The following is a 25,577-nucleotide window of genomic DNA, read 5'->3' on the forward strand; positions in this document are numbered from 1 at the left end:
TATTACAATAGATAACAAAGCGCTTTCATTTAGCTGCGTAACAGGCTCTTGTACTAGGCCTTCTGGCCTCTCTGATGATGTTCATACAGTCAGGTGGAAGAGTCAGCTAACCAAACTCTGTGACTTCAGGAGCCAGATCTCCAGGTTTAGATCTTTGGGATCTGGATGTCTGATTTCTCCAAGGCTTTGTGTGAGGAGATTGGATGTGAGATGTAGCTTTTAAGACAGAACTACTGACAGCTCCAGCAGGGCCGTGAACCGAGGTTGACGGGCCCATGTGGGAGCTACTAGGATTAGTGTGAGAGATGTTTGCCTGAGTTTCCAAACCACTGATGTAATGAGTGAGAGAGGCGGAAAAGCGTAGACAAATAACCCTGAGCAGTTCATCCATAGTGCGTTGCCTTTGGAGAGCGGGTGTGGATACCGGGAGGCGAATCTTGGGCACTTGAGGGAGAAGTTCCCACTCGTGGATTTGTTGTCTCAGTCTGCTGAGAAGGTTGTCACTCTAATTGTTTACTCCGGAGAGCTGTTCTGCTAGGAGATACATTTTCTGGTGAATGGCCCACTTCCAAATGTCTTGAGCTAGGTGTGACAGTTGGAGAGGGTGGTTGTCCCCGCCCCCCTATTTTTGCATATAATACATAGCGGTCATGTGTCGGTGCGAACTAGGACAGCTTTGGCTGCAAGATGAACTTGAAAGGCTTTGGGTGCTAGAAACACTGGTAGCAGCTCTAGATGATTTATGTGGAGAGCTCTTTGCTTTTGACTCCACAAGCATTGAATTGTATGATTTTGGAGATGAGCCGCCCAACCAGTGAGCAACACGTCCACTGTTCGCATTGTCTGTAGAACCGGGTCTATGAACGGCTGTCCTTTTGATACATTTTGTATGTTTCACCACTGCAGAGTGCGATGAGTACGGCCGCTTAATAAACACTAGATCGGTTAAGAGACCCTGTGACTGTTTCCACTGACCTGCTAAGCATTCCTGAAGGGGCCACATGTAAAGCCTGGCATGGGAACACTCATGATGCAAGAGGCATCCTTCCCAGCAGCTGCATATACGCTTGAGCTGGTAGTAAGTGGGCTGAAACCTGAGTACCGATCCTCCCTTGCCCCAAAGTCCAACTCAACCAAAGAAAAAGGTTCCCGTACTTCTGCCTTGGATGTTTGAAAATCCCTTCAAGTTTACCTCCAACATACCCTGGGGTTTCGTCTCTCTCCTGCCGGGTTTGTCTCTTCTGGGGGTGTGGCCAAGGGGAAGAAGGTTCCATCATCAGTTGGTTGGTGCGTTTGGCGGTTTGCCAATCCTATACGTCTGGGGGTCTGCCTCCTCTGGCTCGGGTTCAGGGGCATACACCGCGTTCTATGTCCGCTTCCTGGGCTGAGGCTGTGGGGTTTCTATTCAGCAGATTTGTAGGGTGGCTACCTGGCAGTCCCATCAAGCGTTTGTCCGGCATTATCACCTTGATGTTTTGCATGCATCTGTGGACAATTTTGCTGTTGGTATCTTGAACGCTGCTATGTCTTAATCATTTGTTTGATTAAATGTTTTATACTTTTGCATGGATCCCTGGTGTCCTGCATTTTTTTCATGTTTTTCTGCTTGTGAGGTCCTCACATTGTAAGGACTGGGACGAAGAGGACATATGAGGGGGTAATGTTTTGTTACTTACAGGTAATCTTCATTACCCCAATTAAGGTCCTCCTCATCCCAGTCCTGTTCCCTCCTTCCCTCCCTCCCGCTGTGTTTGCTGCTGGACATGTTGATAACAGGCATGGCGGTGGGTGGGAGGGGCTTATATAATGGAAATAAAGAAAACACTAGCGTTTTGAATAAGCTTGTCGTGCCTCACATTGTAAGGACTGGGACGAGGAGGACATATGATGTGTACCTATTGGTGTGAGGGGACAGTGAGACCCCCCTGGTGTGCCTCTGTCGGGAATGCCTACACATCTCTCTGAGGGGACAGTGAGATCTCTCTGGGGGTGTGCATCTGTTGTGTATGTCTACTTATCAGTGTGAGGGGGCAGTGATTCACCTGGTGGGGTACATCATGTTGTGAATTTCTACGTATCTGTGCGAGGGGCAGTGAGACCTCCTCAGCCCCCCTGGTGGTGTGGCTCTGTCAGGAATGCCTACACATCTCTCTGACGGGACAGTGAGACCCCCTTCCCTCTGTACCTGAGGAAGCTCTTTGCAGGTGCAGCAGATGTGATGTTGGGATCTGGGGTGTATCTGAAGGAGAGAACTTCTGATCTACGTTCCTGGTCGCCATATTTGATGGTCACTGGGCGCTCTGCTGATGCGTTACTGGGACCCGTGCGACACTCCAGCTGGTCCTCTTGCACCTCCGAAAAGCTTAGAGAGATAGAAAAAGAGTTATTTCTCAGACGCACAAAGATCCCAGAATACTGAAAAGCATTTAGATGTCATGAGAGTCACTGCGCAGCCTCGGTGACACATTCCAGGATGCACTTTTGAGAGATGCACTCGTTTACAGCAAAAACATCATTCATTCCATGTATTCCCTCCTCCACACTCTATCAAGGGATCAGGTGACATTAAGAACAGGCTTATACTTATCTTTTATTTATTACGTTTCATCCGATCAGGTTTGAGCCCCCTTCCCAGTGAGATATAATTCATACAAAAAGGCATTCGGATAATGAAATGATTGTAAATGTTACAGAATTTCACAGAACTGAATGAGGGGGTCATTTATTTTTGTAAAGGTGATCTTTATACATTTTAGGTCCTACAGCTTCATCCGGCTGTGGTGCGCAAACTTCACCTCAATAGATCAGAAAGAAGTGTGAACAGGTGAACACTGTACACACAGAGAGAGGGCGGGCTTTGAGTCAGCCCTCTTCAGCCACTGGGTTTCAAGTTCTATTTGTGGTTGACTTTGACGGCTGTCCGTCAGGGCCATGGCATTTTTAAGATGGCTACATGAGAGCTCTGTTAGGTTTGGCTGCACGTGACACATGGAGTGCTGCCTGAAACCGAGACACATGTTTATTCTATGATGCATTGACTATGCTGCCAGGGTGACCCTTTAAATGCTGATTTATGGCTGCGCTGTAGCTGTTCCGATGCCTGAGGCTGTAATAAAATACAGGTGCAGCGCCAGTCACTAACTCCATAAACCACCATCTCTTAAGGGCCTCGTCACAACATGTTGAGCATGCAGCTTTTGTCGTGCCACCCTTTCTCGAAGATGCAACAAAATACTGGACTTTAATCAAAAGCAGAGACTGTGCAATGCTTTGGTGTTCAGGACTTTTTCGTTCACCACTTTCAACACAAACTTCATGTTCTGCAGCAGTTTCAGAACACTCTCCGGTGAGGGAAGCGCTTCGCTCTCCTGTGAGGGAGCACCTTCGCTCTCCTGTGAGGGAGCACCTTCGCTCTCCTGTGAGGGAACAGCTTTTCTGTCCTGTGAGGGAGCGGCTTTCCTCTCCTGTGAGGGAAGCGCTTCGCTCTCCTGTGAGGGAGCACCTTCGCTCTCCTGTGAGGGAACAGCTTCGCTCTCCTGTGAGGGAGCGGCTCCGCTCTCCTGTGAGGGAGCACCTACGCTGTCCTGTGAGGGAAGCGCTTCGCTGTCCTGTGAGGGAAGCGCTTCGCTCTCCTGTGAGGGAGCACCTTCGCTCTCCTGTGAGGGAAGAGCTTTTCTGTCCTGTGAGGGAGCGGCTTTCCTCTCCTGTGAGGGAAGCGCTTCGCTCTCCTGTGAGGGAGCACCTTCGCTCTCCTGTGAGGGAGCACCTTCTCTCTCCTGTGAGGGAACAGCTTTTCTGTCCTGTGAGGGAGCGGCTTTCCTCTCCTGTGAGGGAAGCGCTTCGCTCTCCTGTGAGGGAGCACCTTCGCTCTCCTGTGAGGGAAGCGCTTCGCTGTCCTGTGAGGGAAGCGCTTCGCTGTCCTGTGAGGGAGCAGCTTCGTTCTCCTGTGAGGGAGCGGCTTTCCTCTCCTGTGAGGGAAGCGCTTCGCTCTCAGGGAGCACCTTCTCTCTCCTGTGAGGGAACAGCTTCGCTCTCCTGTTAGGGAGCAGCTTCGCTCTCCTGTGAGGGAGCAGCTTCGCTCTCCTGTGAGGGAGTGGCTTCGCTCTCCTGTGAGGGAGCAGCTTCGCTCTCCTGTGAGGGAGCAGCTGTCCTGTGAGGGAGCAGCTTCGCTGTCCTGTGAGGGAGCGGCTTTGCTGTCCTGTGAGGGAGCGGCTTCGCTCTCCTGTGAGGGAGTGGCTTCGCTCTCCTGTGAGGGAACGGCTTCGCTCTCCTGTGAGGGAGCGGCTTCGCTCTCCTGTGAGGGAGCAGCTTCGCTGTCCTGTGAGGGAGCAGCTTCGCTGTCCTGTGAGGGAGCAGCTTTGCTGTCATGTGAGGGAGCATCTTCGCTCTCCTGTGAGGGAGCGGCTTCGCTCTCCTGTGAGGGAGCGGCTTCGCTGTCCTGTGAGGGAGCAGCTTTGCTGTCCTGTGATGGAGCAGCTTCGCTGTCCTGTGAGGGAGCAGCTTCGCTGTACTGTGAGGGAGCAGCTTCGCTCTCCTGTGAGGGAGCAGCTTCGCTGTCCTGTGAGGGAGCAGCTTTGCTGTCCTGTGAGGGAGCAGCTTCGTTGTCCTGTGAGGGAGCAGCTTTGCTCTCCTGTGAGGGAGCGGCTTCGCTGTCCTGTGAGGGAGCGGCTTCGCTCTCCTGTGACGGAGCAGCTTCGCTCTCCTGTGAGGGAGCAGCTTTGCTGTCCTGTGATGGAGCAGCTTCGCTCTCCTGTGAGGGAGCAGCTTCGCTCTCCTGTGAGAGAGCGGCTTCGCTCTCCTGTGAGGGAGCGGCTTCTCTCTCCTGTGAGGGAGCAGCTTCGTTCTCCTGTGAGGGAGCAGCTTCGCTGTCCTGTGAGGGAGCAGCTTCGCTGTCCTGTGAGGGAGCAGCTTTGCTGTCCTGTGAGGGAGCAGCTTTGCTGTCCTGTGAGGGAGCAGCTTCGCTCTCCTGTGAGGGAGCAGCTTCACTGTCCTGTGAGGGAGCAGCTTTGCTCTCCTGTGAGGGAGCGGCTTCGCTCTCCTGTGAGGGAGCGGCTTCGCTCTCCTGTGAGGGAGCGGCTTCGCTCTCCTGTGAGGGAGCGGCTTCGCTCTCCTGTGAGGGAGCAGCTTCGCTCTCCTGTGAGGGAGCAGCTTCGCTGTCCTGTGAGGGAGCAGCTTCGCTGTCCTGTGAGGGAGCACCTGCGCTGTCCTGTGAGGGAGCAGCTTCGCTGTCCTGTGAGGGAGCAGCTTCGCTCTGCTGTGAGAGAGCGGCTTCGCTCTCCTGTGAGGGAGCGGCTTCTCTCTCCTGTGAGGGAGCAGCTTTGCTGTCCTGTGATGGAGCAGCTTCGCTCTCCTGTGAGGGAGCAGCTTTGCTGTCCTGTGATGGAGCAGCTTCGCTCTCCTGTGAGGGAGCAGCTTCGCTCTCCTGTGAGAGAGCGGCTTCGCTCTCCTGTGAGGGAGCGGCTTCTCTCTCCTGTGAGGGAGCAGCTTCGTTCTCCTGTGAGGGAGCAGCTTCGCTGTCCTGTGAGGGAGCAGCTTCGCTGTCCTGTGAGGGAGCAGCTTTGCTGTCCTGTGAGGGAGCAGCTTTGCTGTCCTGTGAGGGAGCAGCTTCGCTCTCCTGTGAGGGAGCAGCTTCACTGTCCTGTGAGGGAGCAGCTTTGCTCTCCTGTGAGGGAGCGGCTTCGCTCTCCTGTGAGGGAGCGGCTTCGCTCTCCTGTGAGGGAGCGGCTTCGCTCTCCTGTGAGGGAGCGGCTTCGCTCTCCTGTGAGGGAGCAGCTTCGCTCTCCTGTGAGGGAGCAGCTTCGCTGTCCTGTGAGGGAGCAGCTTCGCTGTCCTGTGAGGGAGCACCTGCGCTGTCCTGTGAGGGAGCAGCTTCGCTGTCCTGTGAGGGAGCAGCTTCGCTCTGCTGTGAGAGAGCGGCTTCGCTCTCCTGTGAGGGAGCGGCTTCTCTCTCCTGTGAGGGAGCAGCTTCGTTCTCCTGTGAGGGGGGTGCCCCCCCCAACCCCTCCACCCCTTCTCAGTGTCCTGATTGTCACTGATGGGCCTGTTCCCCGCACACCTGCACCGGTAACCGGAAGTCTCCGCCTAAATCATTCAGCCGCTCTGTGAAGGAAGAAGGATCATTTGTATAAAGCGCGTTTTTAACACGAGTCCAGGTTCACAGGAATAATCCCTGGTATGAGTGGAAAAACCCTCAGTTGGGAAGCAGAGCCCCCCCCCGCCTCCCCTCCGGGGGCGTCGGATGGAGCCCGGGAGCGCGCGGTATGTGGAGGGGGGGGGGCAGCGGAGGGGTCAGTTTAAAAATAGAGATTTCATATTTCAAGCACAGGATGAAGTCAGAAGCTCTGGAAATAGACTGAACCTGAGGGAGATCGGGGGACCGAGGCCCGGGCAGCTGAGGGAGTGACCAGCCGTGGGAAGCTGGCAGGGCCCCCACTCTGCGCCCATCAGCAGGCATAGCAGCCCCCCCGGACACAAAGGGCCCGCTGTGCTCGCCTCGGCGCCCCCAGCCGAGGGGGCGCCCTGGGTACTGTCCACAGGATACAATGGGGCAGATGGCGCTGCAGGCCGGCGGGCGAGGGCTTCAAGGGGACTCCAAGGCCGGATCTGCCCTGGGTCCATTCATGGCCGGATATTAATGGCCCCAGCGCCAGAGGGCCCCGGGAGCCGCAATTCCTTCTTTTAATGCAATATCTGCCCTTTTACCGCTCACAGTATTGACTTGTATGGCGGACATCTGTGACAATAAAATATGACGATATGTCCCCGCGGCTGCAGGGGGCGCCATGGTCCTCTGCTCATTCACCATGGAACTCCCAGCTCGAATGTAAGCACCCCCCACACCCGTCTATACAACCCCAGAACTCTCAGCTGTAACCCCCCACCTCCATACAACACCAGAACTCTCAGCTGTAACCCCCGCCTCCACACAACCCCAGAACTATCAACTGTAACGCCCCCCACCTCCACACAACCCCAGAACTCTCAGCTTTAACCCCCACCTCCACACAACCCCAGAACTCTCAGCTGTAACCCCCCACCTCCATACAACACCAGAATTCTCAGTTGTAACCCCCCCACCTCCACACAACCCCAGAACTCTCAGCTTTAACCCCCACCTCCACACAACCCCAGAACTCTCAGCTGTAACCCCCACCCACCTCCACACAACCCCAGAACTCTCAGCTGTAACCCTCACCTCCACACAACCCCAGAACTCTCAGCTGTAACCCCCACCCACCTCCACACAACCCCAGAACTCTCAGCTGTAACCCCCCCACCTCCATACAACCCCAGAACTCTCAGCTGTAACCCCCCCACCTCCAGACAACACCAGAACTCTCAGCTGTAACCCCCACCTCCACTCAACCCCAAAATTCTCATCTGTAACCCCCCCACTTCCACACAACCCCAGAACTCTCAGCTGTAACCCCCCACCTCCACACAACCCCACAATTCTCATCTGTAACCCCCCCACTTTCACACAACCCCAGAACTCTCAGCTGTAACCCCCACCTCCACACAACCCCAGAACTCTCATCTGTAACCCCCCACCTCCACACAACCCCAGAACTCTCAGCTGTAACCCCCCACCTCCACACAACCCCAGAACTTTCAGCTGTAACCCCCCACCTCCACACAACCCCAGAACTCTCAGCTGTAACCCCCCACCTCCACACAACCCCAGAATTCTCAGCTGTACCCCCACCTCCACACAACCCCAGAACTCTCAGCTGTAACCCCCCACCTCCACAGAACCCCAGAACTCTCAGCTGTAACCCCCCACCTCCACACAACCCCAGAACTCTCAGCTGTAACCAGCTACCTCCACATTACCACAACCCCAGAACTCTCAGCTGAACCCCCCCCCCACCTAACACAGCCCCAGAACTCTCAGCTGTAACCCCCCCACCTCCACACAACACCAGAACTCTTAGCTGTAACCCCCACCTCCACACAGCCCCAGAACTCTCAGCTGTAACCCCCACCTCCACACAACCCCAGAACTCTCAGCTGTAACCCCCCTCCTCCACACAACACCAGAACTCTCAGCTGTAACCCACCCACCTCCACACAACCCAGGAACTCTCATCTGTAACCCCCCCACCACCACACAACCCCAAAACTCTAATCTGTAACCCCCCCACCTCCACACAACCCCAGAACTCTCAGCTGTAACCCCCTCCTCCACACAACACCAGAACTCTCAGCTGTAACCCCCCACCTCCACACAACCCCACAACTCTCAGCTGTAACCAGCTACCTCCACACAACCCTAGAACTCTCCTCTGTAACCCCCCCACCTCCACACAACCCCAAAACTCTCAGCTGTAACCCCCCCACCTCCACACAGCCCCAGAACTCTCAGCTGTAACCAGCTACCTCCACATTACCACAACCCCAGAACTCCCAGCTGTAACCCCCACCTCCACACAACCCCAGAACTCTCAGCTGTAACCCCCACCTCCACACAACCCCAGAACTCTCAGCTGGAACCCCCTCCTCCACACAACACCAGAACTCTCAGCTGTAACCCCCCCACCGCCACACAACCCCAGAACTCTCATCTGTACCCCCCCCACCTCCACACAACCCCAAAACTCTCAGCTGTAACCAGCTACCTCCACACAACCCCAGAACTCTCATCTGTAACCCACCCACCTCCACACAACCCCAAAACTCTCAGCTGTAACCCCCCACCTCCACACAACCCCAGAACTCTCAGCTGTAACCAGCTACCTCCACATTACCACAACCCCAGAACTCCCAGCTGTAACCCCCACCTCCACACAACCCCAAAACTCTCAGCTGTAACCCCCCAACTCCACACAACACCAGAACTCTTAGCTGTAACCCCCACCTCCACACAACCCCAGAACTCTCAGCTGTAACCCCCACCTCCACACAACACCAGAACTCTCAGCTGTAGCCCCACCTCACACAGCCCCAGAACTCTCAGCTGAACCCCCCCGCCCACACCTCACACAGCCCCAGAACTCTCAGCTGTAACCCCCAACTCCACACAACCCCAGAACTCTCAGCTGTAACCCCCACCTCCACACAACACCAGAACTCTCAGCTGTAACCCTCCCACCTCCACACAACACCAGAACTCTCAGCTGTACCCCCCCCCACCTCCACACAACCCCAAAACTCTCATCTGTAACCCCCCACCTCCACACAACCCCATAACTCTCAGCTGTAACCCCCCCACCTCCACACAACCCCAAAACTCTCATCTGTAACCCCCCACCTCCACACAACCCCAAAACTCTCAGCTGTAACCAGCTACCTCCACACAACCCCAGAACTCTCATCTGTAACCCCCCACCTCCACAGAACCCCAGAACTCTCAGCTGTAACCCCCCCCCCACCTCCACACAACCCCAGAACTCTCAGCTGTAACCCCCCACCTCCACACAACCCCAGAAATCTCAGCTGTAACCCCCCCCACCTCCACACAACCCCAGAACTCTCAGCTGTAACCCCCACCTCCACAGAACCCCAGAACGCTCAGCTGTAACCCCTCACCTCCACACAACCCCAGAACTCTCAGCTGTAACTAGCTACCTCCACATTACCACAACCCCAGAACTCTCAGCTGAACCCCCCCACCTCACACAGCCCCAGAACTCTCAGCTGTAACCCCCCACCTCCACACAACCCCAGAACTCTCATCTGTAACCCCCCCCACCTCCACACAACCCCACAACTCTCATCTGTAACCCCCCACCTCCACACAACCCCAGAACTCTCAGCTGTAACCCCCCCCCCACCTCCACACAACCCCAGAACTCTCAGCTGTAACCCCCACCTCCACACAACCCCAGAACTCTCGGCTGTAACCCCCCTCCTCCACACAACACCAGAACTCTCAGCTGTAACCCCCCCACCTCCACACAACCCCAGAACTCTCATCTGTAACCCCCCCACCTCCGCACAACCCCAAAACTCTCAGCTGTAACCAGCTACCTCCACATTACCACAACCCCAGAACTCCCAGCTGTAACCCCCACCTCCATACAACCCCAGAACTCTCAGCTGTAACCCCCACCTCCACACAACCCCAGAACTCTCAGCTGGAACCCCCTCCTCCACACAACACCAGAACTCTCAGCTGTAACCCCCCCACCTCCACACAACCCCAGAACTCTCATCTGTACCCCCCCACCTCCACACAACCCCAAAACTCTCAGCTGTAACCAGCTACCTCCACACAACCCCAGAACTCTCATCTGTAACCCACCCACCTCCACACAACCCCAAAACTCTCAGCTGTAACCCCCCCCCACCTCCACACAACCCCAGAACTCTCAGCTGTAACCAGCTACCTCCACATTACCACAACCCCAGAACTCCCAGCTGTAACCCCCACCTCCACACAACCCCAAAACTCTCAGCTGTAACCCCCCAACTCCACACAACACCAGAACTCTTAGCTGTAACCCCCACCTCCACACAACCCCATAACTCTCAGCTGTAACCCCCACCTCCACACAACACCAGAACTCTCAGCTGTAGCCCCACCTCACACAGCCCCAGAACTCTCAGCTGAACCCCCCCACACCTCACACAGCCCCAGAACTCTCAGCTGTAACCCCCAACTCCACACAACCCCAGAACTCTCAGCTGTAACCCCCACCTCCACACAACACCAGAACTCTCAGCTGTAACCCTCCCACCTCCACACAACACCAGAACTCTCAGCTGTACCCCCCCACCTCCACACAACCCCAAAACTCTCATCTGTAACCCCCCACCTCCACACAACCCCATAACTCTCAGCTGTAACCCCCCCACCTCCACACAACCCCAAAACTCTCATCTGTAACCCCCCACCTCCACACAACCCCAAAACTCTCAGCTGTAACCAGCTACCTCCACACAACCCCAGAACTCTCATCTGTAACCCCCCACCTCCACAGAACCCCAGAACTCTCAGCTGTAACCCCCCCCCCCACCTCCACACAACCCCAGAACTCTCAGCTGTAACCCCCCACCTCCACACAACCCCAGAAATCTCAGCTGTAACCCCCCCCCCACCTCCACACAACCCCAGAACTCTCAGCTGTAACCCCACCTCCACAGAACCCCAGAACGCTCAGCTGTAACCCCTCACCTCCACACAACCCCAGAACTCTCAGCTGTAACTAGCTACCTCCACATTACCACAACCCCAGAACTCTCAGCTGAACCCCCCCACCTCACACAGCCCCAGAACTCTCAGCTGTAACCCCCCACCTCCACACAACCCCAGAACTCTCATCTGTAACCCCCCCCCCACCTCCACACAACCCCAAAACTCTCATCTGTAACCCCCCACCTCCACACAACCCCAGAACTCTCAGCTGTAACCCCCCCCCCACCTCCACACAACCCCAGAACTCTCAGCTGTAACCCCCCACCTCCACACAACCCCAGAACTCTCGGCTGTAACCCCCCTCCTCCACACAACACCAGAACTCTCAGCTGTAACCCCCCCACCTCCACACAACCCCAGAACTCTCATCTGTAACCCCCCCACCTCCGCACAACCCCAAAACTCTCAGCTGTAACCAGCTACCTCCACACAACCCCAGAACTCTCATCTGTAACCCCCCCACCTCCACACAACCCCAAAACTCTCAGCTGTAACCCCCCACCTCCACACAACCCCAGAACTCCCAGCTGTAACCAGCAACCTCCACATTACCACAACCCCAGAACTCCCAGCTGTAACCCCCACCTCCACACAACCCCAGAACTCTCAGCTGTAACCCCCATCTCCACAGAACCCCAGAACTCTCAGCTGTAACCCCCCACCTCCACACAACCCCAGAACTCTCAGCTGTAACCAGCTACCTCCACATTACCACAACCCCAGAACTCTCAGCTGAACCCCCCCCCCCACCTCACACAGCCCCAGAACTCTCAGCTGTAACCCCCCCAACTCCACACAACACCAGAACTCTTAGCGGTAACCCCCACCTCCACACAACCCCAGAACTCTCAGCTGTAACCCCCCTCCTCCACACAACACCAGAACTCTCAGCTGTAACCCCCCACCTCCACGCAACCCCAGAACTCTCAGCTGTAACCAGCTACCTCCACATTACCACAACCCCAGAACTCCCAGCTGTAACCCCCACCTCCACACAACCCCAGAACTCTCAGCTGTAACCCCCCACCTCCACAGAACCCCAGAACTCTCAGCTGTAACCCCCCTCCTCCACACAACCTGTTGGACAGGCCACATGAAGGACCCACTCCCCCTCTGCCCGACCAGGCCCGAGCCCGGTCCCTCAAGTGTTACCCACCATCACTTCACGTTTTCCGTCCCCTCCGGGACCCCTGCCTCTGAACATCTCGACCCCTTGGGCCCGATCCACTACTGGGCCGCGCGCCCGACCTGGGCGCCATCTTGGACACTGCACCACGAGGCCGCGTGGCCTCCGACCGACCCTAACCCTGGGCCTGGCCAGGCCTCAGACATCCCGGCACCAACATCCACCCAGGAGGTGAGTGGACTACTTGGCAGGACAATGGGAGAAAGAGGTGTCGATGGCTCTCCCCCACCAGGTACCGCTCGCCCCAGCCTCCCCGGGCGCTGGCTCCACCCCCCTGCTGGGTGTCTGGACTCCCTCATCCTGGACCCACCGATCCCCAAGTGCGAGGGTCCGGACATCAAAGGGCCACAGCCCTATAACTGAGGCAGCTCCAGAGCAGGAAGGCAGTTGTATCCTGGAGTCGAGAGACGCAGAGAAGAACTCATCCTTGACGGACTACTGGCGCTGCCGTAGTCCCTCCTTGTGAACTATCGTCCTGCCTGCTGGCGTTGCCGTAACCTCCGTAACTCTTCATCGTCGTCGGGACCTGCTGGCGTGGCCGCGGACCGTTTGTACCTCCATCTTCATCGGGACCTGCTGGCTCCGCCGCGGACCGTCGCTACCTTCAACCATCTCGGGACCTGCTGGCTCCGCCGCGGCCCGGTCATCTAGAACGCCGAGCTCGAGGATTGAGAGCTATCCATCTACCCATTTGGTAACAAGACTGTCCCGCTACCCCTTTTCCCCACCAGAGACCCGAACCGAGGGGACCCCTGAGTCCAGACCTCCTTGTACCATTTGACCGTACTCAAAGAATTGCTGATAAAGTATCGTTTAACCGTATCCTTGTGTGGTGTCCGTCTGTGGGGGGGAAGTTACTTGTCTGTACGATCGCTGGAGACGGCTCTCCCTGGAGACCTCTCCCCTTTTACTCGGCCGACCCTCCCGGTCCGTCTAACATTGGTGGCCAGCGGCGCGATCCGAATCACCGCATAATCGTACAGAGAGTAGCTCACCCCACGACGAAATCACGATGACTACCAAAGAAAGCGGATCCACCGAGAAATTTCAGATGGAGAAAGTGGAAGAATACAGCCATCGTGAATTAAAACAATTCTGCATCGAACTAGGTATCGCTACCACCGGTCTAAGTACCAAAGATGATTTCAAACAGGCCCTGGAGTCCCGAGCAGAAACCGGGGCCGTCAGACCCCCGGACCAAAATATCGCAACAGTAGAAAAAGACACCGCGGCTCCCGAGGAGCGAAGAACGGGTCTCTCGCAAAACGAGATCCAGGAACGAGAAAGAACAAGACTACATGAACTAGAAATGGCCCGGCTCAAAATGGATGGTGAACTCAAGTTGGCCGAACAGAAACTGAACTTAGAACATCTGAGGCTCCGAGAAGAAAGAGAGGAAAAACAGAGACAAAGAGAGCTCGAGGAAAAAAGACTGGCATATGAACATGAGCGCAAATTAGCTGAGATAGACTTACGCAAGCAGAACAAGGAATCAGGGGCGACCGAGCAACCCCGCACCCCGGGAGCAACAGATAAGAAGGTACACATCCCCAAGGATGTCGTCCGAGAATACTTCCGAGAGGACGACATCCAACAATGGTTCAAGGCCTACGAAATAGCTATGACCTCCCACCGGATCGATCGAAGCGACTGGGGAGCCGGTCTATGGGGGAGATTCCTCAATGAGGGCCGCGATGCCCTGCTACAGCTCCCGGATCATCTGATGACCTCCTATGACCACATGAAAGCGGCCCTCCTCACCCGCTATGGGCTCACACCCGAGATGTACCGCCAGAGGTTCAGAGACTGCACCCGCATCCCGGGTACAACTTGGGTGGAGTACGTTAACTATTTCAGCAGAGCCTTCGAGGGTTGGATCAAAGGAAGCAATGTCACAACTTACGAACAACTCTTCAATCTAATGGTGTGGGAGCATCTGTCAAACAATTGCTTCATCGAGCTCCGGCAGCACCTCCTCGATAGCAAATTGACTGATCCACGGCAACTCGCGGCCGAAGCTGACCGGTGGGAAATCACCAGAGTGGGCCGAAATGGGTCCTATGAACAGAACCGAAACCATCACGGTCAGCACCGTCCCCGAGGAGGAGGAGGGGGGGGCCAAGGAAGAGGGAGAGACAGCACTCCGGCCGCCCCCGCTGCCAGCACCACTCCCCCGGCCAACCGGGGCAGCACCCCGGCACGACCGGGATATAGGGCCAATGTCACGTGTCACCGATGCCAGCGAGTCGGCCACTACGCAAACGACCCAAATTGCCCACAGAACCAGAGCCCGAGACCCCGCCAGGTGGCTGCCGCTGCCCTGGGGGAAGAACAGATCTCCGAGGAACAAGAAGAATATGAGCAAGAACACCAAGAATGGGAGCCAGCCGCCATGGCTCTAGCCTGCTTAGGGGGGAAAGACATGGTCCCGCGGGTCCCCCTACCCGCTAACACCCGGAAGTACAGCCAATGGGAGAGCATCAATGGACGCCGGGCCGAAGCCCTCCGTGACACCGGGGCCAGTGTAACAGCCGTCCGCTGTCACCTGGTGACCCCAGAACAGTTCCTACCAAATATTCTCTGCCCTGTCCGTTCAGCCGATAACTCGGAAAGTCTGTGTCGGATGGCCTGCGTCCCTTTCGAATGGGGAGGAGTCTCCGGCATGTTGAAGGTGACGGTCCGAGATGATGCCCCCGTAGACTGCCTCCTGGGGAATGATCTTGAAAGCTCCCCGTGGGCAGCCGTAGAACGAAGAGAACACCTGGGGATGTTAGGCATCCCGGACTGGGCGTGCGTCACCACCCGGTCCATGGCCGCCCGGACCAATCCCCGACCCGAGGAACCTGAATGGCCGGCGCCTCCTCCCCCGGTCGCTCCAGTCGAAGACGCCGACCGTGCCGTCCCCCCAGAACCAGCTCAACCCCCGGACCTCTCTGGCCTCGACCAGTGGCATCAAGAGGGGGGGCCCACACAGGAGCAGTTTCGCCAAGAGCAGAAGACCTGTCCCTCCCTCGAGGGACTCCGCCAACAAGCCCTCGCCCAGAGCGCAGGGGATACCTCCCGAACACATTGGGTCTATTGGGACAATGAGCTGCTATACAGTGAACAAAGGATCGCGGAGTTGGGGGCCAGTCGAGTGCTAGTGGTGCCCCTCCGTTTTAGAGACTTCTTGCTAAATCTGGCCCACGATGTCCCCCTGGCTGGACACCTGGGCCAGGATAAAACTTACAGCCGCCTAGTGACCCACTTCTTCTGGCCTAAAATGAGGAATGATGTACTCCAGCATTGCCGATCTTGCCCCACGTGCCAAGCCAGTGGAAAGAGCGGCCGCAAACTAAAAGCCCCCCTGCAACCATTTCCAGTGGTTACCACCCCGTTCGAGAGGGTCGGGATAGACATTGTGGGGCCCCTGGACCCCCGTACAGCACAAGGACATCGGTTCATCCTGGTACTGGTGGACCACGCCACTCGCTACCCCGAGGCTGTTCCCCTGCGAACTGTGACAGCTCCGGTAGTCGGCCGGGCCCTGATGGGGATCTTCTCCCGTGTGGGCTTCCCCCGAGAAGTCGTCAGCGACAGAGGCACGAACTTTATTTCAAAATATATGAAGTCCCTCTGGCAACAGTGTGGGGTCACCTACCGATTCACGACCCCCTATCACCCTCAAGGAAACGGACTCGTTGAGCGGTTCAACCGCACGCTCAAAGGGATGATTGGGGGGTTGGAAGAGCCCCTCCGTCGCCAGTGGGATGTGCTACTGCCGTGCCTCCTCTTCGCATATCGAGAGGTCCCCCAGAAGTCCCTCGGCTTCAGCCCGTTTGAACTGTTGTATGGACACCCCGTACGGGGACCGCTCAGCCTGGTCAAGGAAGGCTGGGAAATGCCCCCTCTAAAGAACCCTCCAGATGTCTTCAAATACCTCCTAACCCTCCGCAACCGGACCCGACGGTTCAGAGAGCTGGCAAAAGCAAACTTGGAGGCCAGTCAAGAGGACATGAAAAAGTGGTATGACCAAAATGCCTCCTCCATCGAATTTGAACCCGGCCAACAAGTATGGGTGATGTCCCCCACCGAACCCTGCGCCCTGCAAGACAAGTGGACGGGGCCCTTCAAAGTAGTCGAGCGCAAGGGCCCTGTCACCTATCTCATCGACCTGGAAACCTCACGGAACCCCCTCCGGGTCCTCCACGCTAATAGACTGAAACCCCATTTCGTGCGTTCAGAACTCAGCCTCCTAATGGCCACAGACAATGGAGCCGAAGAAGACTCCGAACCCCTCCCTGACCTCCTACGGACTCGGGAGAAAGACGGCTCCGTGGACGGGGTCCGACTCTCGGAGGCCCTCACCCTGGAACAACGCCAAGAATGCCGAGACCTTCTGTTGCAGTTCGCCAGCCTGTTCTCCCTCACCCCAGGTGTCACCTCCTGGTGTGTGCACGACGTGGACACGGGGGACAGCCCCCCTATCCGCCACCGGGCCTACCGCGTACCAGATCGGGTACGGGCCTGCATCCAGGAAGAAGTAACCAAGATGCTCACGCTCGGGGTCATTGAGCCCTCAGACAGCCCCTGGGCCAGCCCAGTAGTACTGGTCCCCAAAGCAGCCACCCCCGGCACCACACCGGAACTCCGGTTCTGCGTCGACTACCGGGGCTTGAATGCAGTCACCAGAACAGACGCACATCCCATCCCCCGGGCAGATGAACTAATCGACCGCATGGGAGCTGCCCGCTACCTCAGCATTTTCGACCTGACGGCGGGCTACTGGCAGATCGGCCTCACACCCCGGGCCCAAGAACGATCTGCGTTTTCCACTCCTGACGGCCATTATCATTTCAAGGTCATGCCCTTCGGCATGAAGAATGCCCCAGCAACGTTTCAGCGACTCGTTAATCAGGTCTTGGCCGGACTCGAAGGATTCAGTGCCGCCTACCTAGACGACATCGCTGTATACAGCCACCACTGGTCCGACCACCTCCGAGAGGTGCTAGAGGCCCTTCAGCGAGCTGGCCTCACGATCAAGGCCAGCAAATGCCAGATTGGTCAGGGGTCCGTGACCTACCTCGGACACCAGGTGGGAAGCGGCCTGGTGGCCCCTCTGCAGCTCAAGATCGCCGCCATCCAGTCCTGGCAGCCCCCCATCACCCAGACCGAGGTACGCGCCTTTCTGGGACTCACGGGCTATTACCGACGGTTCGTGAAGGACTATGGTAGCATAATGGGGCCCCTCACAGAACTCACGTCCAAAAATCAACCAAAGAAGGTCAACTGGACCCCAGATTGTCAAACAGCCTTCGAACAACTGAAGGCCGCCATGTGCTCCGCCCCTGTGCTTCAGGCCCCCGACTACAGCCGGGAATTCGTCGTCCAGACGGATGCCTCTGACCACGGCATTGGGGCGGTCCTGTCTCAATTGAACCCCGAAGGCCTTGATCAGCCAGTGGCCTTCATCAGCAGGCGACTCCTGCCTCGAGAACAACGCTGGAGCACCATCGAGAGGGAGGCCTTCGCCGTGGTATGGGCCCTCAAAAAGCTCCGGCCCTATCTCTTTGGCACCCACTTTCGGGTCCAGACCGATCATCGACCCCTGCAGTGGCTGATGCAGATGCGGGGGGAGAACCCAAAACTACTACGTTGGTCCATCTCCCTACAGGGGATGGACTTCACTGTGGAACATCGACCTGGGCAAGACCACGCCAACGCGGATGGCCTGTCACGCTTTTTCCGCCTCGACGAGGAGAGTCCCCAAGAGGATGGGTGACTCTCCCCGCCTTCAGCTGGGGGGGACGCATGTTGGACAGGCCACATGAAGGACCCGCTCCCCCTCTGCCCGACCAGGCCCGAGCCCGGTCCCTCAAGTGTTACCCACCATCACTTCACGTTTTCCGTCCCCTCCGGGACCCCTGCCTCTGAACATCTCGACCCCTTGGGCCCGATCCACTACTGGGCCGCGCGCCCGACCTGGGCGCCATCTTGGACACTGCACCACGAGGCCGCGTGGCCTCCGACCGACCCTAACCCTGGGCCTGGCCAGGCCTCAGACATCCCGGCACCAACATCCACCCAGGAGGTGAGTGGACTACTTGGCAGGACAATGGGAGAAAGAGGTGTCGATGGCTCTCCCCCACCAGGTACCGCTCGCCCCAGCCTCCCCGGGCGCTGGCTCCACCCCCCTGCTGGGTGTCTGGACTCCCTCATCCTGGACCCACCGATCCCCAAGTGCGAGGGTCCGGACATCAAAGGGCCACAGCCCTATAACTGAGGCAGCTCCAGAGCAGGAAGGCAGTTGTATCCTGGAGTCGAGAGACGCAGAGAAGAACTCATCCTTGACGGACTACTGGCGCTGCCGTAGTCCCTCCTTGTGAACTATCGTCCTGCCTGCTGGCGTTGCCGTAACCTCCGTAACTCTTCATCGTCGTCGGGACCTGCTGGCGTGGCCGCGGACCGTTTGTACCTCCATCTTCATCGGGACCTGCTGGCTCCGCCGCGGACCGTCGCTACCTTCAACCATCTCGGGACCTGCTGGCTCCGCCGCGGCCCGGTCATCTAGAACGCCGAGCTCGAGGATTGAGAGCTATCCATCTACCCATTTGGTAACAAGACTGTCCCGCTACCCCTTTTCCCCACCAGAGACCCGAACCGAGGGGACCCCTGAGTCCAGACCTCCTTGTACCATTTGACCGTACTCAAAGAATTGCTGATAAAGTATCGTTTAACCGTATCCTTGTGTGGTGTCCGTCTGTGGGGGGGAAGTTACTTGTCTGTACGATCGCTGGAGACGGCTCTCCCTGGAGACCTCTCCCCTTTTACTCGGCCGACCCTCCCGGTCCGTCTAACACAACCCCAGAACTCTCAGCTGTAACCAGCTACCTCCACATTACCACAACCCCAGAACTCTCAGCTGTAACCCCCACCTCCACACAACCCCAGAACTCTCAGCTGTAGCCCCCACCTCCACACAACACGAGAACTCTCAGCTGTAATCCCCACCTCCACACAACCCCAGAACTCCCAGCTATAACCCCCACCTCCACACAACCCTAGAACTCTCAGCTGTAACCAGCTACCTCCACATTACCACAACCCCAGAACTCTCAGCTGTAACCCCCACCTCCACACAACCCCAGAACTCTCAGCTGTAACCCCCCCACCTCCACACAACACCAGAACTCTCAGCTGTACCCCCCCCCCACCTCCACACAACCCCAAAACTCTCAGCTGTAACCCCCCACCTACACACAACCCCAGAACTCTCAGCTGTAACCAGCTACATCCACATTACCACAACCCCAGGCCTCTCAGCTGTAACCCACACCTCCACACAACCCCATAACTCTCAGCTGTAACCCCCACCTCCACAGAACCCCAGAACTCTCAGCTGTAACCCCTACCTCCACACAACCCCAGAACTCTCAGTTGTAACCAGCTACCTCCACATTACCACAACCCCAGAACTCTCAGCTTTAACCCCCACCTCCACAGAACCCCAGAACTTTCAGCTGTAACCCCCCACCTCCACAGAACCCCAGAACTCTCAGCTGTAACCCCCCTCCAACTCCACACAACTCCAGAACTCTCAGCTGTAACCCCCCACCTCCACACAACCCCAGAACTCTCAGCTGTAACCCCCACCTCACACAGCCCCAGAACTCTCAGCTGCAACCCCCACCTCCATACAACCCCAGAACTCTCAGCTGTAACCCCCCTCCACCTTCACACATACCCAGAACTCTCAGCTGTAACCCCCCACCTCCACACAACCCCAGAACTCTCAGCTGTAACCCCCCCACCTCCACACCACACCAAAACTCTCAGTTGTAACCCCCCCACCTCCACACAACCCCAGAACTTTCAGCTGTTACCCCCACCTCTACCTCAGAACTCTCTGCTGTAACCCCCCTCCACCTTCACACATCCCCAGAACTCTCAGCTGTAACCCCCCACCTCCACACAACCCCAGAACTCTCAGCTGTAACCCCCCCACCTCCACACCACACCAAAACTCTCAGTTGTAACCCCCCCACCTCCACACAACCCCAGAACTTTCAGCTGTTACCCCCCACCTCTACCTCAGAACTCTCTGCTGTAACCTCCACCTCCACACAAACCAGAACTCTCAGCTGTAAACCCCCCTCCTCAACACAACCACAGAACTCTCAGCTGTAACCCCCCCTCAACCCCAGAACTCTCAGCTGTAACCCCCCACCTCCACACAATCCCAGAACTCTCAGCTGTAACTCCCCTCCACCTCCCTCAACCCCAGAACTTTCAGCTGTAACTCCCCTCCACCTCCCTCAACCCCAAAACTCTCAGCTGTAACCCCCCTCCTCCACTCAACACCCAAACTCTCAGCTGTAACCAGCTACCTCCACCTTAGCACAACCCCAGACCTCTCAGCTGTAACCCCCCACCTCCACACAACCCCAGAACTCTCAGCTGTAACCCCCACCTCCACACAACCCCAGAACTCTCAGCTGTACCCCCCACCTCCATACAACCCCAGACCTCTCAGCTGTAACCCCCCACCTCCACACAAACCCAGAACTCTCAGCTGTAACCCCCACCTCCACACAACCCCAGAACTCTCAGCTGTAACCCTCACCTCCACACAACCCCAGAACTCTCAGCTGTAACCCCCACCCACCTCCACACAACCCCAGAACTCTCAGCTGTAACCCCCCCACCTCCAGACAACACCAGAACTCTCAGCTATAACCCCCACCTCCACACAACCCCAGAACTCTCAGCTGAACCCCCCCCACCTCCACACAACCCCAGAACTCTCAGCTGTAACCAGCTACCTCCACACAACCCCAGAACTCTCACCTGTAACCCCCCCCCCACCTCCACACAACCCCAGAACTCTCAGCTGTAACCCCCCTCCTCCACACAACCCCAGAACTCTCAGATGTAACACCCCACCTCCACACAACCCCAGAACTCTCAGCTGTAACCAGCTACCTCCACACAACCCCAGAACTCTCAGCTGTAACCCCCCTCCACCTCCACAGAACCCCAGAACTCTCAGCTGTAACCCCCCCACCTCCACACAGCCCCAGAACTCTCAGCTGTAACCCCCTCCACCTCCACACAACCCCAGAACTCTCAGCTCTAACCCCCCCCCACCTCCACACAACCCCAGAACTCTCAGCTGTAACCCCCACCTCCACAGAACCCCAGAACTCTCAGCTGTAACCAGCTACCTCCACACAACCACAGAACTCTCAGCTGTAACCCCCCTCCATCTCCACACAACTCCAGAACTCTCAGCTGTAACCCCCTCCATCTCCGCACAACACCAGAACTCTCAGCTGTAACCTCCCACCTCCACATAAGCCCACAATTCTGAGCTGCGACCTATTACCTCCAACCTAAAGCATTCTTGGAACTCTGAGCGCTAACCCTCTCCTTGTACCTCAACACAACCTCAGAACTCAGAGGAGTAAGCATCTACCTCAATCCCAACGAAAACTCACACTGGAAGACCATCGCCAACACGCATTCCACTGCATGGCAGACATGCTGGTCAGTCATGACAACACACCACTGTCAGTAAGGTAAGGGACACAGTATCACCCAGCAGCAAACGCTATTTAAATGAAGTCAAACCTTACATCTGGCAGGGAATATCTCCAACCAGCACGCTGATCTCACTAGGGCGCCCCGTCAGCAGCTTGGAACCAGTCAGGGTCAGGCAGGTACCCCCAGACTTGGGACCTCGAAGGGGGAATATGGATTTCAACTCTGGGTCCTGCAAGGAAGCAAGGCAAGGGTGAGGAAGGCATTGAGTGACTGAAAGATAAGAGGAAAAAGGGGTGTGTGGGAAATTAAAGGGGGGTAGAAAGGGAAAAAAGGGTCGGAATGGGGTTGCGGATCGAAAGGGATAGGGTGGGGAAGGCTAGGGCGGTGAAAGGATGAGATGGGAAAGGGACAAAGTGTGGAAATTTAGGGAGATTTCGGTAGATGTGGGATGGTACAAGGGAAAAGTTGTAAGAATGGAAGACAGAAAAAACAACTTTTATATCAGTAACAGAAGCTGAACCTGGTGACGATGAAAAATATCAGTGTTGTGGCGAGCAAAAGAAATAGGGGACTATTCATTTGAGGGAGCGGGAGAACAAACAAATGCTGGTATTATCTGTACACCCTCCCTCCTCTCTCCAGGGAGTGGTTTTGCAAGAGTCCCACCACATAACCGAGGCGGCAGCAAAAGACAGACATACAGGATGGACATTCCTGTTGAAAACCTTCACAAAACACTTAAGTCAGCTGAACTTAAGGAAATAATATCACAGACAATTGTCTTCCTGCTTCCCAGGCCACTTGTCAATAATCTGATGTTCCAAGCTTTATGGTTGTTAGAATAATCAGGAAAATTCCTGATTTCCTGACTAAGAGCAACCTTAAGACAGTGGTGACAGCACTTATAATGTTGCGTCTGGACTACTGCAATAGTTTATACCTTAATGTTCAAAAACAACATATGAACAGGTTGCACCTGGTCCAGAACGCAGCGGCTAGAATGCTGACCGGAACACCTAAGTTCGTCTCTGTCAAGGGAGGGCTCAAGAAACTGCACTGGCTCCCAGTAAAGCTAAGAACACGCTTCAAGGCAATGTGTATTGTCTTTAAGGCCGTTAATGGAACGGGACCTGAGTTTCTTCAATGTAAACTTCAATGGTATGTTCCGGGCACAATGCTAGGGTCAACTGGGGCCAAACAAGGGCAAGTTGCCTCATTAAAAAAAACCAATTGGGCAGGTAGAAGCTTTATTCTTTGCGCTTCTAGAGCATGGAATGAACTCCCTTTTCAGCGTAGAAATGCCCCAGATCTCTTTTTCTTCCGTACGGGCTTGAAGACCTGGCTCTTTTCCCAGTAGTATGCCCTCAGCTTCTCCAGGTAATCAGTACTTAGCGCCAGGACACTCCAGGGTAATCGTGCGCTCTATAAGTATAAATAACGTAACGTAACATAACAAGGATCTCACCCATGTGTGTCTGTGAATCGCTAGAAGCATCAGCAGCTCGTGGGGACAGTATGGGAAAGATGGAGGGCTGCCAGCCCCAGGCAAGCACACTATCAACTTCAACCACATCCTCGTCTCTCCCCTGTACATTTGTTAAACACCACCCTCGGCAGGTCAGTATCACCCTGAATGACTCCTCAGTTGGTGCTACCATGAGGACTCGCGTCATGTCTGACACCTTTGGGCAGCCAGGGCTTATAAGCTAAACCAGTTGCCTGTTTTGGAACTTGGATTTTATCATTTTCCATCACAGACATGAGTATAAAAGTCACAATGTGTAACGATGTTGCTAAAAACAAAATGGCTGACTGTCACAGACAACACGGTGAAACTTGGCAACCATTTTTACGAGGTGTCCCTTTCACCAGTGGTACAAGAGGGTTTGTGTGAGCACCTTGAACAAGCAGAGAGTAATGTGTGAGCATGCAGAGAACCTTGAAGGTAGCACAACATGTGCCGTGACGCAACGATGGTCACACTGACAGCAGTAATGTGCTTTGGCACAATCTCCTATTGGAAGCAAGCGATGGTGAGTACATGATAAGTTAACCTTTTCCAAAGCAGATAAGAGGTGCTGTCTCCCTCTCTGCTCAGAGCCGCATGACATGCACTATTTAGTGAGACGTGTAGCAGCCCCTCCTGTTCCCAGTCACAGACTCACAGTGGCTCAAGGATCCAAGGTTGCATGCTTGAGCGAGGGTTACTCAGGGCAGAAAGGTCCCTCAGGGAACTCAGGGCAGAAAGAACTGGCAGAGGGTTCAGACCCATCTTACCTGATATGTGAAAATCTGGGCAGAAACTCCATGACCGCCTCCAGGAACCTCCACAGCGACATGTCCTGACCGCTCGGGCGAGCTTTGACCTGTGATGCACACAATGCTGCAGACGACAAATTGGAGAAAGGTGTCAATACCTGCACGGCTTCGGAGGGGCCCATGAGGACTAAACCAAAGTGTAGACCATGGGATAAACATATGAGGAACATTGCCGTCCTATCTCTAAAGCAAGAGCTGTGTGAACTTTAACCTAACATAGGCTCATACGTAGTGATGGTAGGAGATGAAGTATTTAAACATTAATTATGTGCGAATAAAACACCGCCTCCTGAAATAATGTACTTCTTTATGGAACGCTTATTGCCACAGCGGTGTGTTGTAGTGCTCCTTATAAACAGCACTGCGATGTTTGGTGAAACCAGTCGATGGAGTAGTCAGCACAGTGACACACCTTTGAAAGAATCCATTCACTCTTTGCGTTCACAAGTAAATATGATGAAGCATGTCCTGCTCAGCAAACTCTGAACATCTGGCCCCAGTTGTCCCCCTTGTCAAGTCTCCTCCCACCTCCTTCCCAACAAAAATCATAAGCAGTTGTTGGACCCTTGGATGCACATCGGACCTTTGTTCTGTCCTCCTTCAAAGCCAACAGCCCAAGGGGCAGTGACCCCCAGCACGGACTGAGCCAGTTAGCCTTCGAGATAGTTCCATGGGTTTCAGTCTGAACTATCTACCGGTTATAGGTTTGAATTCTGTAGGGTTAACTTTGCTTCACATCCTTCCAAGTTTGATAAAGTAAGCACCATTTTGTTGGACAATCAATGTGTCTAATGCAAGGAAACCACTCTTTTGTTAGTATGGATGTTCACTAATAATATTAAATAATTATTACGATTATTAATACAGTGCAATACATAATGCCAAAACAGAAGTGCCTGAAATGCTAATACAGCAAGTAGAAGACAGGACCTTTGCCACTGGAGGGGAGAGCAGCGTTGTCCACCCTGAGACGAAGCTGCATCACGCCTGCTTCAAACATTACCTGCTCGAGATCTCGTACTGAAGCGGGTCCACGGTACATGGTATTCCAGCCACGGTCACTGTGTTCACTATGTCCTCATGCTTCTGGCCAAGGTTGGAGCCAGTGATGGTGATTCTTGTTCCCCCCTCGATTGGTCCGGAAAGTGGGTCAATCTGCAAGACAAAGGCACCTTGAGTGAGCTCCCGCCTCGTCGTGCAGAAACGAGAAACCAATGTAGGGCAAGGGCTGCACCAGGGACCTAATGAGAAGCTCCACAGCCCGCTACGACGAGGGGAGATACAAGAGACATTTAAGTACCCAAAAGCTATTGAAGATCTATACAGTGGTGCAAGAAAGAGAGGGGTAAGGTGCAAACATTTAAAAAGCTTATTTTATCATTTAAGTTGTGTCCTGCTGGCACTAAGGTGGCG

The 25,577-nt window shown here is 55.5% G+C and overlaps 1 protein-coding gene across 1 annotated transcript in view; it reads right to left on the reverse strand.

Moving 5' to 3' along the window:
* PLXNB1 (plexin B1) overlaps positions 1 to 25,577 on the reverse strand; it is a 328,917-nt gene that overhangs the window by 52,856 nt on the left and 250,484 nt on the right. Inside the window, exons 16-19 of the mRNA XM_086939394.1 lie at positions 25,168 to 25,319; positions 24,123 to 24,228; positions 21,938 to 22,074; positions 2,186 to 2,362 (exon numbers count right to left, since the gene is read on the reverse strand). Coding sequence (XP_086795520.1) covers positions 2,186 to 2,362; positions 21,938 to 22,074; positions 24,123 to 24,228; positions 25,168 to 25,319 — 572 coding nt within the window. The remainder of the gene's footprint in view (positions 1 to 2,185; positions 2,363 to 21,937; positions 22,075 to 24,122; positions 24,229 to 25,167; positions 25,320 to 25,577) is intronic.

The sequence above is a fragment of the Lissotriton vulgaris genome, chromosome 9 (genome assembly GCF_964263255.1).
Source record: "Lissotriton vulgaris chromosome 9, aLisVul1.2, whole genome shotgun sequence".
NCBI classification, from domain to species: Eukaryota; Metazoa; Chordata; class Amphibia; order Caudata; family Salamandridae; genus Lissotriton; species Lissotriton vulgaris.